We start from the raw sequence: 15544 nt of genomic DNA, 5'->3' as shown, positions 1-15544 counted from the left end.
CATCATTAAAAAAACTGGTACAGAAGAGGGCAAAATCAAGCCATACGTCATCTTAACCACTTTTCTAGTTCAGGGTCAGAGGTGGACTGGGGCTTGTCTCAGGTGTTACAGAGCGAGAGGCGGGGTCCACTCTGGTCAGGCTGTCAGTCTATCACAGAGATTGCAAAAATCCAATACATCAGTATTTGTTTCTGTATAAAACTGTTTAATGCACTCCAGTATTTACATATCAAATCTAGAAAATATGCACAATGTTAAAATAGCAGTGATTTGCCCCTCATTCAGTTTTGTGCCATAGCCCTTATTATATACAATCCCAGGCCATTAATAATCAATCTTTAAATAGGACACATATAGTATATAGCTAACATATCACAATGCAGACCGACCAGACGATTTACACAACATACCAATATCACAATCTTTTTTAAAAAAATCAACAGCAAACACATGTTAAAATATTAATCTGTATGTAATTACATTATGTTTGTGCCAAGCAGTTACCAGTGTAACATGAGGTTAGAATACAGTACAGTTTAAGACTTACAGCTCGGGGCTGGGGTCGCTTTCTGTCTCGGTTCAATCAATTAACAAATTAAGTTGTGTCAGGAACTAATGAGAAGACCATTGATTTCTTTGCCCAGTTGATCCTGAACTGAGAGGGAAACAACCCCAGCCCAGATGTATTCGAGGTCAGGCATGTGTGTTTGTCTACATTTGGTAATGAAGAAAAAGAAAAAAAAGATGTATTCAGAATGGCCCGGATGTCTTTACTGCTGTGTGTATTTATTACATTTCAATAAATAAACTTCTTTTAACTCTTTGCAGATTTTTATTTTCACCTTTGCAAAAACTACTTAAAATGAAAATAACTTTACTCTTCTTGGTGTCAGTAAAACATTTGTTAGAGAAAATATAGCATTCAACTGAAAAAATTAGACCTATTTCACGTCAAAAAAAGCAACACTTGTTACGGGCTGTGCTCTTGCTGCTATTAACAATGTTTTGGCATATTTTTTTAAGCAAAAAGCCTGAATGGCACTTCCGCTTCTTTTCTTTTCGCACACACAATGATACATTTGTTGCACTCCTTCCAAACACACGAAAGACACAAGTTTGAGGTGGAAATTGTGCCGAACACAAATTGACTGAACCCTGAACCCACAGTCTCCTTCAAACGGTAAATTCATAATAACCTCTGAAGGTAAACTGTGCCTACACACTCCTCCGTTTCCTGTGAAACTTGGGGAAGATTGACTATCCTGTTGCCTGTTATATCCTCTCATGCTCATGGGGTGCTTGTAATTATGACAAAACACCAGCTTAGACTAAGTTCTGATATACTCTCCTTCATTTAGAGGAGTTTCAGAGACGTCTCCCTTCAGAAAATGGTTGTAGGATTTTACTGCTGTCACCCTACACTACAGGCAATTGTGCAGAAATACTTTCATCAGGCTGATGTCTCCATGAATAGGCACCATTGGATCGAGGGAAAAGAGGCAGAGAAGGTCAGGCCATGCAGACAGCTCTTCTTCTGCCTTCTGTCCCACTGGTTGATACTCTTGACACCAACATCCAGCAGACATGGAGACAAAGAACGAGTGGAGATTAGCTTGTATGGTGAGTGTGAGCCAATGTAAGGCTTAACCAGAAAACGTAGCACACGTGTCCAAAAAAGTTTAGTGTAACACAGAGGGCTTCTGCATGCCAAGTATCATTGCATCGGAGCACTGGATGTATGAGTAAAGCGGTTGTCAGACAACTCTGACTGGCTCAAGATGAGGCTCAGTTAGTGAAGGCCCGGGTGACTCATCCAGCCGGGCGGTCAGGCGTCTACCAAGGGAGGAATAAAAGGGATACAGTGTCTTCTGTGCCTCTAATAAGCAACTCATGGTGGTGGGGGCAGTCGCACATCAAGCAGGCTGTAGGCAAAAATGTTCCAGAAAACAGCGCAGAGCACAAACAAGGTGTAGACACAGAAAAATATCCAAAACAGGGACTGCTCCTGGAGCCGCTGCTCATAGTTCTGCAGAACAACCACACCAAGCGTCAGGCCGACCACCACTCCTCCCAGGTGAGCTACAAAGCTGGGATTCGGGCATGGAGGAAAGGCCGGAGGGTAGAACCGGAGCCATACTGCTCGACCAAACTCTACACTCACTGTGGACAGAAAGGAGAAAGGAAGACATAATGGCAGCGAGATGTGAGCATGTAGGTGACAACAGCAGCACTTTATTAAAAATAAACAGTCCTGACTTTGAGGTAGATGAGCTATGATAAAAAAAGAAGGATGTCGAGATGTCTTAAAATAAGACATAAAGCAACAGTGAACCTTTGTTATACAAGTTTCAATTGCTCTCATCCTTTCTCTTGTGTATTTGACTTGATCTGCTCCTAACAACCTTCTAGTGGAACTGGGGGTAAAAAATTAGACAGTCCTTGTGCTGCTGCAAAATTACATTCTGAAGTTTTATGCAAAGTTATTATGAGGCTTCAGCTTCAATAGCCATGATTATGCAAATCAAGTGGATGAGCATGTTACACACTCAAAGTCAATATTAGTGCAACTTTCCCTCTTGGGGTTTCACAGACATATTTTGCTACTGCGTTTATGTGGCAGGATAGTAACAGAAAGAGGGAGGATTTTTATTTGATTTAAGACTGACTGGAAGCAACTCACCCAGCTATTTGGATGGAGTGTGTCAAAGGTTACGAGCAACAGAGGAAATTTAGTTTAATTTCCATGAATCTGGCACGACTACAGTTTTTGATTCACTGCTTGTTTAGTTGTTGTTTTCTGTTTTTGGAGAAAATCACTTTGAACTTGTCAGATCTGGGTTGCCTGGAATCCCATCTAGCCTTGCAATGAAGTTTGCTTACATCACCCCATTGCAGTGCATCACAACAATCATAGTGTCTTAGCAGCGAGAAATCCTTCATGTGCTGAAGCTCCAAAGCCAGAAAGCTTATTATTGTAGCATTTGGAGAAAATAAACACTTTTTTTTTCAAGAACAGGAACATTTGTTTTGACATAATTAATTTCTGGTGCTGAAGTAGTAACACAGCAAAACTTTTCTGTTGAACGAGAAGTGTTAAGAGTGGGAGTGTGGCATATTTATTCAGACTTACTGCAAACCAGAGCCATGGCCATCCGAAATAACTTAAACTGACACTTCATTCCTGACCAATTCTGCAAAGAAGAGAAAGAGAGAGTGGAGAAATCATAATGAAACACATTTCTGATGATAAAGACAGAACTAACTCTGCTAGAAGAGAAAGTCCTCCTTACATACACACTCACACACACAAACAGACATGCATGACTACCTGAAATGACCTTAGATTGTGCCCTTTGTCTGAATTCACGTCAATTTTAAAGGCTCCAGAGACACTCTGACCCCCAGTCTGTTCTTGCTGTGTTAGATAATAAGATTTCAATGGAGAGGAGGAACACAAACTCCTCCATACTGACCTCAAGAATGGTGTGAAGGATGTGGCAGGATACATAATGAGAACCCCACTGCACATAATAGAGGTTCACCTTGACTGATATTTGCTACATGTGTCTAATGACCTGCTGAATGGGTTAGACCAAACAGAGTAGGCATAGAAGTCAAAGGACAGCAGAGTGCATTGAGATGGGATGCATTTTATTCGCACTCTGTCACGTAAACATGTGCACACGCTCAGATGGTTTTCTGATCTTTGAAGGAATGGGAGAAAACTGACGGTGAGGAATGCATGGCATCTGTAGATAAAGCGGCACCTGTCGAGGGGCCACTGTAGGCTACTTTGACGATACGACAATGATGTGTAGAGACAGGAACACTGAGTGATGTGGTAATCACTGATACACATGTGCGCACACATAGCATGTGCATGTAAATGGAAAACTTACCATTACTACATTGGCTAAATGTGCAGAGACCAGGGCGTAGACTCCCCCAGACGAGCCAACCACCGGTGCCGTCATATCCGTGACAGACACGGCCAGAGACCCTGCAGTGATGATAAAGGCCACATGTCAGTGAAAATTTATAAATAAATGATGACATCATTTTACTGTCTGATAATTCATTGAAGAATGATCTTTTCAGTCAATCTTTGTTAAAACCTTTGTTTAAAAAAAAAAAAACCGCTGGGGGTTTTCTTTCTTTTTCAAAGCTGCCACTGAAATTTGAAGTAATGATCAAAGCCTAGGGGATATTTAAAAGGTGAAATTAGACAGGTATCCAAAATAGTGAAATATATAGGATTTCATTCAACCACACCTAAGAAAACTTTCAAGCGATTCAACTCCCTGACTTTCCTTAGGATTAATTCAGTTTAACTCTATTTAACAAATCTATCAATTATATACTTTCTGTTGAAAAAAAAAAAGTACTTTGAATCTCAGCTTTTAAGCAGGCAGTCACAAAAACTACTTTATTACTAGAGGAAAGACAAACTTAACCAAACCACTGACTGTATCACCGGCAACCTCTGGGGTCAGTGTGAAAGCACAAAAAACTGCAATTACCCAAAAGGCCACTTGAGGACGGCTTCAAAAGCAACTCAGTCAGACCCCCACAGACTCCTCTGTAAAAATCCCAAGTTCAACGCAAAAAGAAACATGTCTGCAGTCTAAATGTTTTGGTCTCTGTAGCCTCTGTTCCTTTACCTTGAGAAAACTATACGAGAGGCTTTTTTTTTTTTTTTTTTTTTTACAATTTTTTTCATATCTATAAATCCTCCCTTTAAAAACTATTTTAAAGTTGCCACTTTGAATCATAGGTATGTGCATGCTGTTGCTTCTTGTGGCGGAGGTGTGGTCCCTGGCTCAGCTGCAAGGGAGGAGCGGTGCAGTGAGCTCAATGGGGCGGTGCTGGGGAGGCAGGTGAGAACACAGCTGGTGGCGTTTGGACTGATGATGGTCTTTTTTCCCCTTTTAGACGAGAGAACTGGTTGTTAGAAAAGCTGAGACCAGCGCTGACCAGAGTGTGGGTTGTTGCACAAAGAGCCCTGAATAAACATGACATCTGGGAGCATAAACAGTGTCTGTGCAGAGTGCATTCTACACTTTTTAGCATCTGGTTAGGTATAACAACCTAATGCCAGCAACTGCACTGACCAGCTCAGCAACACCAAAAGGCCTGAAAAGTTGATGATTGCAGAATTGTTTCCTTCTAGAGAGATTGTCAAGGTCTACAATCAAAACACTTTCATGAGTGTAAATAACTGGTACTTATAGCCTCTTTCTACTCAATTTGAGCACTCAAAGCACTTTCTACTGCAAGTCACAAACATTCATACAGTGTTTTAACCTATCTATGACTAAGCGTCTTATCTAACAGTGCACACGCTGAGGGCAGCTCTTGCCCAAGGATGCTTAGACATGGGAACTGGAGGAGCCGGAGATCGATCTACCAACCTTCTGATTGGTAAACAACCACTACCAATGTACTGTAACGACAGAACATATCGCAAACTACTGGTTACACTCAAGAGCAGGAAGATCATATTAGACTTTCTAAAAGAGCCCTGCACAGGTCTGGGAAAAAAAATATTTGGACAGATGAAAACTGAGCTGGTGGTGGAAGCGGAACAGCTCATGATCCAAAACATACCAGACATTATTTGTTAAACATGGTGGAGGCAATGTTATGGTTTGTGCATGTATACCTGCCAATAGAAACCAGCTAACTAGTGTTTCTGATGTGACTGCTGATAGATGCAGGAAGATGGATTCTAATGTGTAGAGGCCAATATCACCTACTCAGCTAAATGCTGCAACGCTGATTGAGCTACAGAGCACAAATGGATAATGACTCAAAAGCAAAAGCAATCCACAAGTGTTTCAAGACAAAGAAATAAAATCAAGTCAGTCACCTGATCTCAACCCAAAAGAGCATGGTTTTAAGTTGAAGATAGAAAACTGAAGTTAGAAAGTCCGACAAACAAGCGAAGGTGGCGGCAGTAAAGGCTTGGGATAAGTCCTCAAGGAAGGAAACAGCATCTGGTGATGTCCATTTGCTCTAGACTTCAGGAAGTCATTGATTATAAAGGAGTTTCATCCAAGTACTTAAAAAATCTTTATATTTGAAATTATGTTAGTTTTGTCCAATTACTCAAAATTACAAACATTATGTCATCTTAGAAATGGACCAAACTGTACATATGCTGCAAACTTTCTATAATATGACAGAATGCTACATGGTATAAGACTTTCTTGATTTTTGTGTCACATATTTCAGTCTTGAGTTTTAATTTATTCAAGAGGAAATACTCTGACAATATGTCTAATTTAAACTGCTTTCACACCAGCTGTGACCATTCGTGTACTGAATATCTATTGTGAATAGCATTTTGGCAGCTTTGCTATTAGCTATTTAATGTGGGTGTATTATATACAGACCTCCGTGAACTGAGGCTTACTCATACCGTAACAGCACACGCTATAATTTAATGTAAGACAAAAGCAATCCAAGCAAATTGGGCAGCAGCAAGGAGCTGCTCTCTTTTGTGCAACTGGTGGCAATTCATTGCATACACAAAAGATCCAATCACGCATAGCAAAGTTTAAACATGCGGACATTCAGAGGGTGAGACACATTTGTTCTCACAGCACTCACTTTACAAGAGATGGAATAAAAGGAAACAAAAAAGGCAGACATGTTTAGCTGGGCTATTCAAATGTCCAAACACTTACAGTATCTGTTATCGTCCCTTTCCTCTCACTCATTTCCTTTCTTCATTTACACTTTGCTTCTCTTTTCCTTTCCTTCACTTTTTGGCACTGAATGTTTACTGTATTGATGCAAAGTACATAACACACAACTGCCCACACTATGAAAGAGAGCACAAGGAGATGCAGATAAATATTCTCACATTCACTCTGTGTTCTTCCACTCTTGTTCTCAAAGTACGAATACGGATGCATATTACATATTTCTCCTTTAAGCAATACACAAAATGTGCATCATATACTCAAACGCATAGAAAATCTAATGGGGTTATTCTCCACCGTTTCTCTTCACCATCTTGATTTTGATACAGATGCTTTATTAACTTTCTATAGATGAAGATTCGATTTTTTTAATGTCTGGTACTGGTTCCAATAAATTCAAATTAAATTTTTAAAATGGAATGGAAACTCTTGAACTGGATATTTTCTATAATTCTGCACCTTTGGCCAATCCCATAATGTTTAAATTAATGTTAAAACCCAGTTTGATCAATGCTCAGTTTTACTTTCTCCTATATTTCTGTTGCTATTGCTATTTCTCCTTGATGTACAGAATTTATTACACCATACTTTATCATTCATACATGCCTTATTCCAAAAATGTTGTAAAATGTGAATAAAAAAATAAATAAAATAAAAGGAGCATCTTAGAGAAGCAGATGTTCACCAGTTTGTTGAACAACTTTAGATTGAGGCCCCTCAACATTTTGAATATCTCATCATCTACAGTACATAATATCATCACAAATCTGGAGAAATCTCTGTCCACAATGGATAAGGCCAAACATTGGTATTTGATGGGAAAAGCATGGGGCAAAACATGAAATATTCTGTCACTGAAATCACTGCATGGACTCAAGAATTACTTCCAGTAATTTCCACAAATGTTATACTATCCACAAATACAGGTTCAAGCTCTAGCATGCAAAAAAGAAGCCATATGTAACATGATCCAGAAAAGTCACCGTCCTGTTTGGGCTAAAGGTCATTAAAAATGCATTGAAGCAAAGTAGAAACCAACAAAAATGTGACATTCTTTTTAGAAAACATGGATGCCATCGTTCAGACTAAGGAGGAGATGGACCAGCTTGTTATCACCGCTCTGTTCAGAAGCCTACATCTCTGATGATCGTGGCTCAAGAGTTGGGAGTTCGCCTTGTAATCGGAAGGTTGCCGGTTCGAGACCTGGCTCGGACAGTCTCGGTCGTTGTGTCCTTGGGCAAGACACTTCACCCTACCGCCTACTGGTGATGGCCAGAAGGGCCGATGGCGCGATATGGCAGCCTGTCAGTCTGCCCCAGGGCAGCTGTGGTTAGCCTCCACCAGTGTGTGAATGGGTGGATGACTGGGTGTGTAAAGCGCCTTGGGGTCCCTAGGTGGGACTAGTAAAAGCGCCATACAAATACAGGCCATTTACCATATCTAATCCTTTACTTTTAAACACTGGCACCCAACCTAACAAACAAAAAAGAACAAATAAAAAAAAGATAATCAGATTCCTACCCTAACAGATCTCTCTTTCTCTCTCTTTCACGTGCGTGCACGCACACACACACACACACACACACACACACACACACACACACACACACACACAAAGAGCAACTCCACCTTCTAGTTCCTGTGTTTTGGAAGTGTGTCTCTGCAGGGTGACCTCCATCTCTGTAATTACCTTGGTTTAATAACATTATTTTAGCAGTGTGCTTCTGTGTGCACATAATCTCACACACACAAACACACACACAGACAAGGACACGGTCTCTCATAGTCATTCAGCAGGCCCCAGGAGGCCTGTAGGTTTTACAGTTGAAAGTGGCAGCTCATTTTTCTTGGCTCTTCTTCCAAACTGCAGCGAAACAGCCAGACACATGAGGAGAAATAATAACGCACATCAGTGCTCATAATGAGAAAAATCAACAGCTTGGCTGCATGTTGAGCCAACTGAATATACCGAGCCTTTACAGTAGTGTTTTATGTGTGTGCCCTTTGTAAGTGACCCCCATGTGCCCATAGTCAAGTCTTTGACTTTGTGTAGCTGCTTTATTGTCTGTGTGTCTGTTTTGTCTCGTCTGAGTCTTAGTTATCATTGTCCACTGCTGCACCTGTCTTATATCCTTTGCTCTGAAAAGCCACTTCTTGTCTGTTTTCCATAAGGGGAGCTATGACATTAAAGTGTCAGAGTGTGTGTGAGCCCTAGAGGGTCAGACACCCTTTTCTGAGTCATTACTTGACCTCTGAACTATGCCTTAACCTCTGTATGTGCCAGCTGAGCCCTTTTCTGTTTGATGCAATATTTCCTCACATAGTAACCTATGTGAGGAAATTATGTCATTATGCAGCAACAGAGTAGCTGTTTGTCCCCTAATATATAAGGATTAAGCTAAAATGTTTAAATGGCCTCAAATCAAACAAAACATGTAGGGAATTCAAACTTTTTTGTTAATATTCATTATATTTGCCTCCCCAGAACCCAGACCTCAACATTTATGGAAGCAGTGTGTCATCTTGACAGAGATGATCCCATGACAGAACAGAGAAGAAACAAAGATATAGAGCTATCACGTGTTCTTCAAAAAATCTGGAGAACTGTTCCTCCAGAGTACTTAAAGAAACTTGCATGAAAGCTTTTCTAAGAGAGGCCAGACCACGTGGAAGAATTCAATTCAGTTCAGTTCAGTTCAGTGCAAATTACAACAACAGTTGCCTCAAGATGCTTTATATTGTAACACAATATAACCGAGAAAACAAAGAAAACCTCAACAATCCAACGACCCACTATGAGCAAGCACTAAATAAATAAAGGTGGTCTTACCAAATATTGATTTAAAGCTTGTTAAAATTGTACACTCTGTTGTTCTGAAGAGAATTGTTCGTAGAGTTGTGATACAAACAAAACCAAAAATAGAAAAACTGAAAACACTTTTGTATACACATGTATGTCTACATTGAGTTGAATTGAAACAGACTCAGAAACTTTATTGTCATTGTAGCAATGAGAAATTAAACAATGCAAAAGAAGAATAGAAATTAGAATAAAAATAGTCAATTATTCCTTATTGTGCAAATTCCCTGCTGACTCGGCCTCAGGATGTCTAGAGGCAAGAACCAAGCGCACCCAAATGAGCGCACCAGTGATCATGTGCGATGCGATTTCGTCCCTCGCGAGAGTGAGGGACGAAAAGCAGCAGCAGAGCATGGCAGTTGTATCGCAGTTTGTGTGATTCCGTGTGCGTTAATGAGACTGTAAGTGTTATTGCCTTTGACAGGTTAACTGGTATGATAATAGTTATAGTTGTTTGTGTATGTTTAAGCTAAAGTTATGCCTCAGTACACTGCTACCACGTTAGTAGGTTTATTTAATTATTTAATTAATAAGCACTAAGTTAATACCAGTGGCCAGAATCTCCCCCAATGATTATATCCCGCGGTTAAAGGATTTTTCTGTTGTTTATTGTTTAGTTTAGCTGTTGTTAGCTTGCCACATGCTTGCCTTAGTACTAGCAACTGGGAAGATATGTGCTATTTAGCCAACTTCTGGTCTTACGGCGACCCCTTGTGGACATTGTAAAATATTGCTGTGTCTGAGTAGATGATGTGTTCTGATTGTTGTTTGGTTGTCTTTGAGCCTGCTAATTATAGTGTTACCTGTTTCTGTTTCCAGACAACCATGCTTATAGTCACCGATACTGCACCTGCCACAATTATCAGTGCATATCTTCTGTGAAGCTTCATTAAAGACGGTGAACTAAACTCCTGGACTGCTGCAGTCTTTCTGACCGAAGACTTAGGCCAGACTTGTATACCCAGCACTTCCAGTATATATACAGGGCTCTAGAGTGCGACCAATTTGGTCGCAAATGCGACCAAATTTTTCAGTGGTGCGACTAAAAATAAATATTTGGTCGTACAGGTGCGACCAACTGTTCCGGTAACAAAAAAAAAAAATCTCTGTAACTCTCCGTGTGGTCAACAACAGACACACATTATGCCCCTATCGTGGACTAAACCAATCAGAGATAGTCAGGGGCGGGACCTCTCTGATTGGCCGTGGTCCAGTTGAAAGTGCAGGTGGAAGAGAGAGGTGAGTAGCTTGAATAAAGCGATATCAATTCATTAACGGATTCCACACAAAGACCTAAACACGGAGCGGACCCAACACATCAGAATCAGCTTCGTCTTTCTCGGCTTTCTCACCCGACGGCCTGAACACTACACGCTGTCGGAGCTTAGCGATTCTTCGGGTCCGCGCTGTGTTTACGTCTTTTTGCGCTGATTCTGAGCTGCAGGTTTTGCCTCTCTCCAACCAAAATTCACCGAGCCTGCAGCAAAAGAAGCAGCAAACTGCGCTTCACATTTGATCAATGTCGTCATGAATTCCCTCTGACTTTTGCTGTTTTGCTTCCACCACGATAAAAATCACACTTCCTGCACAGCTCTCTCTCGCTCTGTACTTCAGGAACAGTTTCCCGTCTCAAATCTGTTTTCTGCATTATTCATTCGCTTATTACCCACCAGTCTAGCGTTGTTTACAGCGCTTTTTCTTTTTTCACTTAAATGACCTCGGACAAGAAAGCCTAATTTCTGCTGTTCAATACTGAAGAAATTTAAATTTCTTAAAATTATGCAAAATTGCAGAATATTTTTAAGGTTATCTGCTATAAAAAGCCAGACCAGGAAAATCTCCTTCATGTTTTCCTGTGTTTTATTCTCAGTTACTTTCACACAAAGGCATCTGCTGTGATTTTCACAATTCTGATGAAGTCTCATGTGTATCAGTACTGATAAATGATCAGAATTATAATATTTCTGACTGTCTGAGGCTAAATTGAATCAAATCAGGACTTTGAGAACCGGAATTGAATGGATTATAGAAATCAGTGATGATACTCAGCCCTAGTGAGCAGCCTAGGCCTGAGAGAAGTGGATGTACTGTAGCTGTGGGTAATAAGAAAAGATGAAAAGAACTATTGATAACTTTTTTGTTAAGTTAAGGCCTGATCTGTCTGAAATTCATAGCCAGTGCTCTGACACGGTGCCATCAATATTTGAATGCTGAAAAAGCACAGTGTATCCAGAAAACACATTATATGCTGCAGTAAATGCACTGCCCAAGTGTCCCCTCTCCCCACGGCCTTTCAGCAGCAGACAGCAGCAAACAGGTCGTCAGAGGAGGCCAAGATGATGATTAAGTTTTTAACATTTTCTACAATATTGACAAAGCACTTTAAGCACAAGTTTGTTAGTTAATAATTTAGAAATTAATATTGTCTGTATGGACTTCCCCCCCAAAGAAAGTGCACATGTAAAACTGCGGTGTTAAGCGATGCGGTTGAAAAATTTGAGTGCGCCTAACTTTTGTGCCGGTACGCCTAAATTTTTAAAGTTAGGCGTACCGGTGCGCCCATGTCAAAAAGTTAGTCTAGAGCCCTGATATATATTCTACACTTATCATGAGAGAAAAAATTACTTGCTCAGTGGCTGTGGCTATTGCGCCTTTGATTAACTCCTCATAAACCAGTCAATTATTATTCCTAATGAGTTATGCATGAGGGGCTATATTGCAGGCCATAACTCACTAGAGTCTCTTCAGAGTATTATCCGCCTTAAGTCTCAAACGCTGATTCATGTCAATTTTTATTGTACCGTTTTAAAAGTAAATAAATACATAGAAATTGAGGTCCAGAGCTTGATGACCTCATAGATGTTTATGGCCATGTGTCCCTGTGAACAAGTTCAAATTGTGCCCCTCCAATGACCTCGACTGTTTGAAAGACAAAAAACAATCTAAAGCCGGCCTTATATTTGATTTATTACACTGATAAAAGCATCTAGTGTAAAGAATAAAAAGCTCACAGTAATTCTTTTAAAGATCCTTTACACATATGTTTGAAATCATATACAAATACTCCACAAACAGGTTCATTCATGTTAAAAAAAACTACAGGCACCTCTGAGTAGGATCCACAACAGTGCAAATAAAAGTAAGTAAGTGAGAACAGATAGTAAGGAAACACTTCTGGCAATTTAATGTAAAAGATTAATATAATTTAGGCTAAAAGGGGCAAAAACTAAACATTAAACCTCAGTGAAAACTTCCTTTTTTTAAATTTAATTTACTGTTTACTATTAGAAAGTTTCTGTTAAAGATAATCATAAATCTACAGTCTACACAATACATGTGCTGTATATGTGCCACATACACAAACATCCGGTTCTTGTTAAATATTACAGATTTTGGTTGGAGTCTTTCTGCTGCCCAATTGTACCTGCTGAGCTCAGTCAGACACAAGAAACGCAAACATGGCAGCCGGCACAACCACACTGCAACTCCCCTCTTCCTCTTGGTGGTCGATATCTAATTAACAGACATTTGTGTGTGTGTGTGTCTGTGTGCATATGTAAGTGTGAGTGATTTATGTGCTCCGTCCTCATTTCACTGTGAGGTTAATGCTACAGGCCGCCGCAGCTGGTATCCCCAGGGGTGTTTGTCAGTGACCCTTGTGCGTGCACGCACAGACACACACTCTCTTACACACAATGGGGGCTCGCAGACGTGTAGAGAGAAATGTTCATGAATATTAAACAAAACCTCAACGGCTGCGATTCATATCACACAATCATTTTTTTTCAGTCTATCAGTAAAAACCCTCATTTCCCGCCACGAGGCATCATGTTTCTAAGTCTCGTCTCAAAAAGTAGCCCAATATTTCCACTCCAGTTGTTTTGCTAAAAATGACACCCCAGGGTACCAAATAAAAGGGGGGGAAAAAAACAGGAAAACAGCACTGGGGTTGATCACTGTGCTGGAGATCACAGATTCAGTGAAGAAAAACGGTGCTTATGAGCTCACACATACACATGCTTTGTCTCAGCTGAACGGGCCTGAACACTCAAATTGCACCAGTGCTTGAGGTTGATAGGGGAGTAGGAAGGGAGCAGTGACATTTTGTTCAAAGCTGTGTCCGCTTTTGCTTTCTCATTGGTAGTTCCTCTCCTAATTCTCGCCCAGCTCTGCTTCACATCCATTTCTGCATTTCTCATATCCCGGCTCTCCTCTTCAGACTCTGTGTTATTAGCGTTTAAGAATTCATCACGTTTCTCTTTCTTCATCCCCCCCGATTTCATTATTACTGTGTGTGTTTCTCTGATTGAGCTTTATTTGAGATGACTCTCTTTGCTCTGCCCTTTACTGAATGAATATGGAGGACGCGGGGGCTTAAATAAGGGCTCTGAGAACCCCCTGCATCCCACCATGTCTGGTAGGAGGACAGAAACAGAAGACCATCTGTCCTGAACATGCCACACACATATGCACAGTTCTCTCCCTGACCAGTATCCACCAACACACGATGAAATCTGATAGGTGATTAAATGCATAAAACAAGCAGATGGAACAACGACGGAGCTGAAAGGGAAAACCCCGCCATGTCTGTTTATGTTTTCGTCCCTGGGTAGCAGAGAGACAGTGAAGCCACACACCTACCTGCTAACACACCACACACATAGACCAGTCCAATTCTCAGGGCACCGTGGACCATTTCTAGAGGGACGCCCACCAGCAGCTGCATGGCCATGTTCAGGCTCAGGTGTTCAATCCTGTAACATGAAAAATATATAACCCTGCACTTAATACAGTAGCAATATAAAAAGGTCATTGCAGAAATGTGAGTGGCACATGAGCTATTGAGGTCACACTGTGAGGCCTCAAAGTTTTACCATTTGTGTTTTCAATATTTTGAAACAGGATTTTGAAGACCACAACTTTGTCCTCCTTTTTAAATCAAACGAGGACCATGTTTTACAAAATGAACCCTATGTTGCATTAAATAAAACTTAAAACAAGCATTTGAGGAATTTAAAGTCATCAGGGAAGTGTTCTCTCATTAGAAAGTACAGCTTTTATACATTTCTACATCAATTTCAGATGTGGATGCTACATTCACCCTCTATACAGCCTATACATTCAGAGCAGGATACAACAAATGGAGCTCAGACTCCCCAGTTTATAGTGTAGTGTGATTTATTTTGGAAAAAAGTAATGTGTCATTCCAGAAACATTCTTCCCTAGAAACAGCCCCTTGTCATTTTGACAAGTTTCTTGAATCTAAACTGGAAGCTGGTTCCACAGAAGAGGGGCCTGAAAACTGATATGTGCATTGAAGGACATATCCTGGTCAATAATGACTCCAAGGTTCCTTACAGTGTTACTGGAGACCAAAGTAATGCCATCCAGAGTAAGAATCTGGTTAGATACCATATTTCTAAGCTTTTTAAGGCCGAGTACAATAACCTCAGTTTGATCTGAATTTAAATGCAGAAAATTTGAAGTCATCAAGGTCTTTATGAGACATTCCTGCAGTTTAACAAATTGGTGTGTATTTTTTGGTTTCATGGATAGATAAAGTTAGGTGTCATCTGCATAGCAGTGAAAATGTATGCTATGCCTTCTGACGATACTGCCTAAGGGACGCATGTAAACAGAATTAGTCCTAGCACAGAACCTTGTGGAACTCCATAATTAACCTTAGTGCAGGGGTGTCGAACTCCAGGCCTCGAGGGCCGGTGTCCTGCAGGCTTTAGATCTCACCCTGTTTCAACACACCTGAATCAAATGATTAGTTCATTTCCAGGCTTCTGGAGAACTTCAAGACATGTTTAGGAGGCAATTTAGCCAATTAAATCAGCTGTGTTGGATCAAGGACGCATCTAAAACCTGCAGGACACCAGCCTTCGAGGCCTGGAGTTCGACACCTGTGCCTTATTATGTAAAGCGTACTCTCCATTTACATGAACAAATTGGACTCTATTAGATAGATATG

General features: G+C 40.5%; 1 protein-coding gene across 5 annotated transcripts in view; it reads right to left on the bottom strand.

The window, feature by feature from the left end:
• Positions 1-184: 184 nt before the first annotated feature.
• Positions 185-15544, bottom strand: part of rhbdl3 (rhomboid, veinlet-like 3 (Drosophila)) — a 74973-nt gene continuing 59613 nt past the window's right edge. For all 5 annotated transcript variants that reach the window (XM_004567809.4, XM_004567810.4, XM_076885046.1 and 2 more), the window contains 4 exons: positions 14209-14321; positions 3900-4000; positions 3131-3191; positions 185-2160 (listed from right to left, as the gene is read on the bottom strand). In XM_004567809.4, the coding sequence (XP_004567866.1) occupies positions 1889-2160; positions 3131-3191; positions 3900-4000; positions 14209-14321 (547 nt within the window). In that variant the 3' untranslated portion in view covers positions 185-1888. The remainder of the gene's footprint in view (positions 2161-3130; positions 3192-3899; positions 4001-14208; positions 14322-15544) is intronic.

This window comes from Maylandia zebra, linkage group LG6, assembly GCF_041146795.1.
Source record: "Maylandia zebra isolate NMK-2024a linkage group LG6, Mzebra_GT3a, whole genome shotgun sequence".
NCBI classification, from domain to species: domain Eukaryota; kingdom Metazoa; phylum Chordata; class Actinopteri; order Cichliformes; family Cichlidae; genus Maylandia; species Maylandia zebra.
This window is presented reverse-complemented; position numbering and strand designations above follow the sequence as displayed.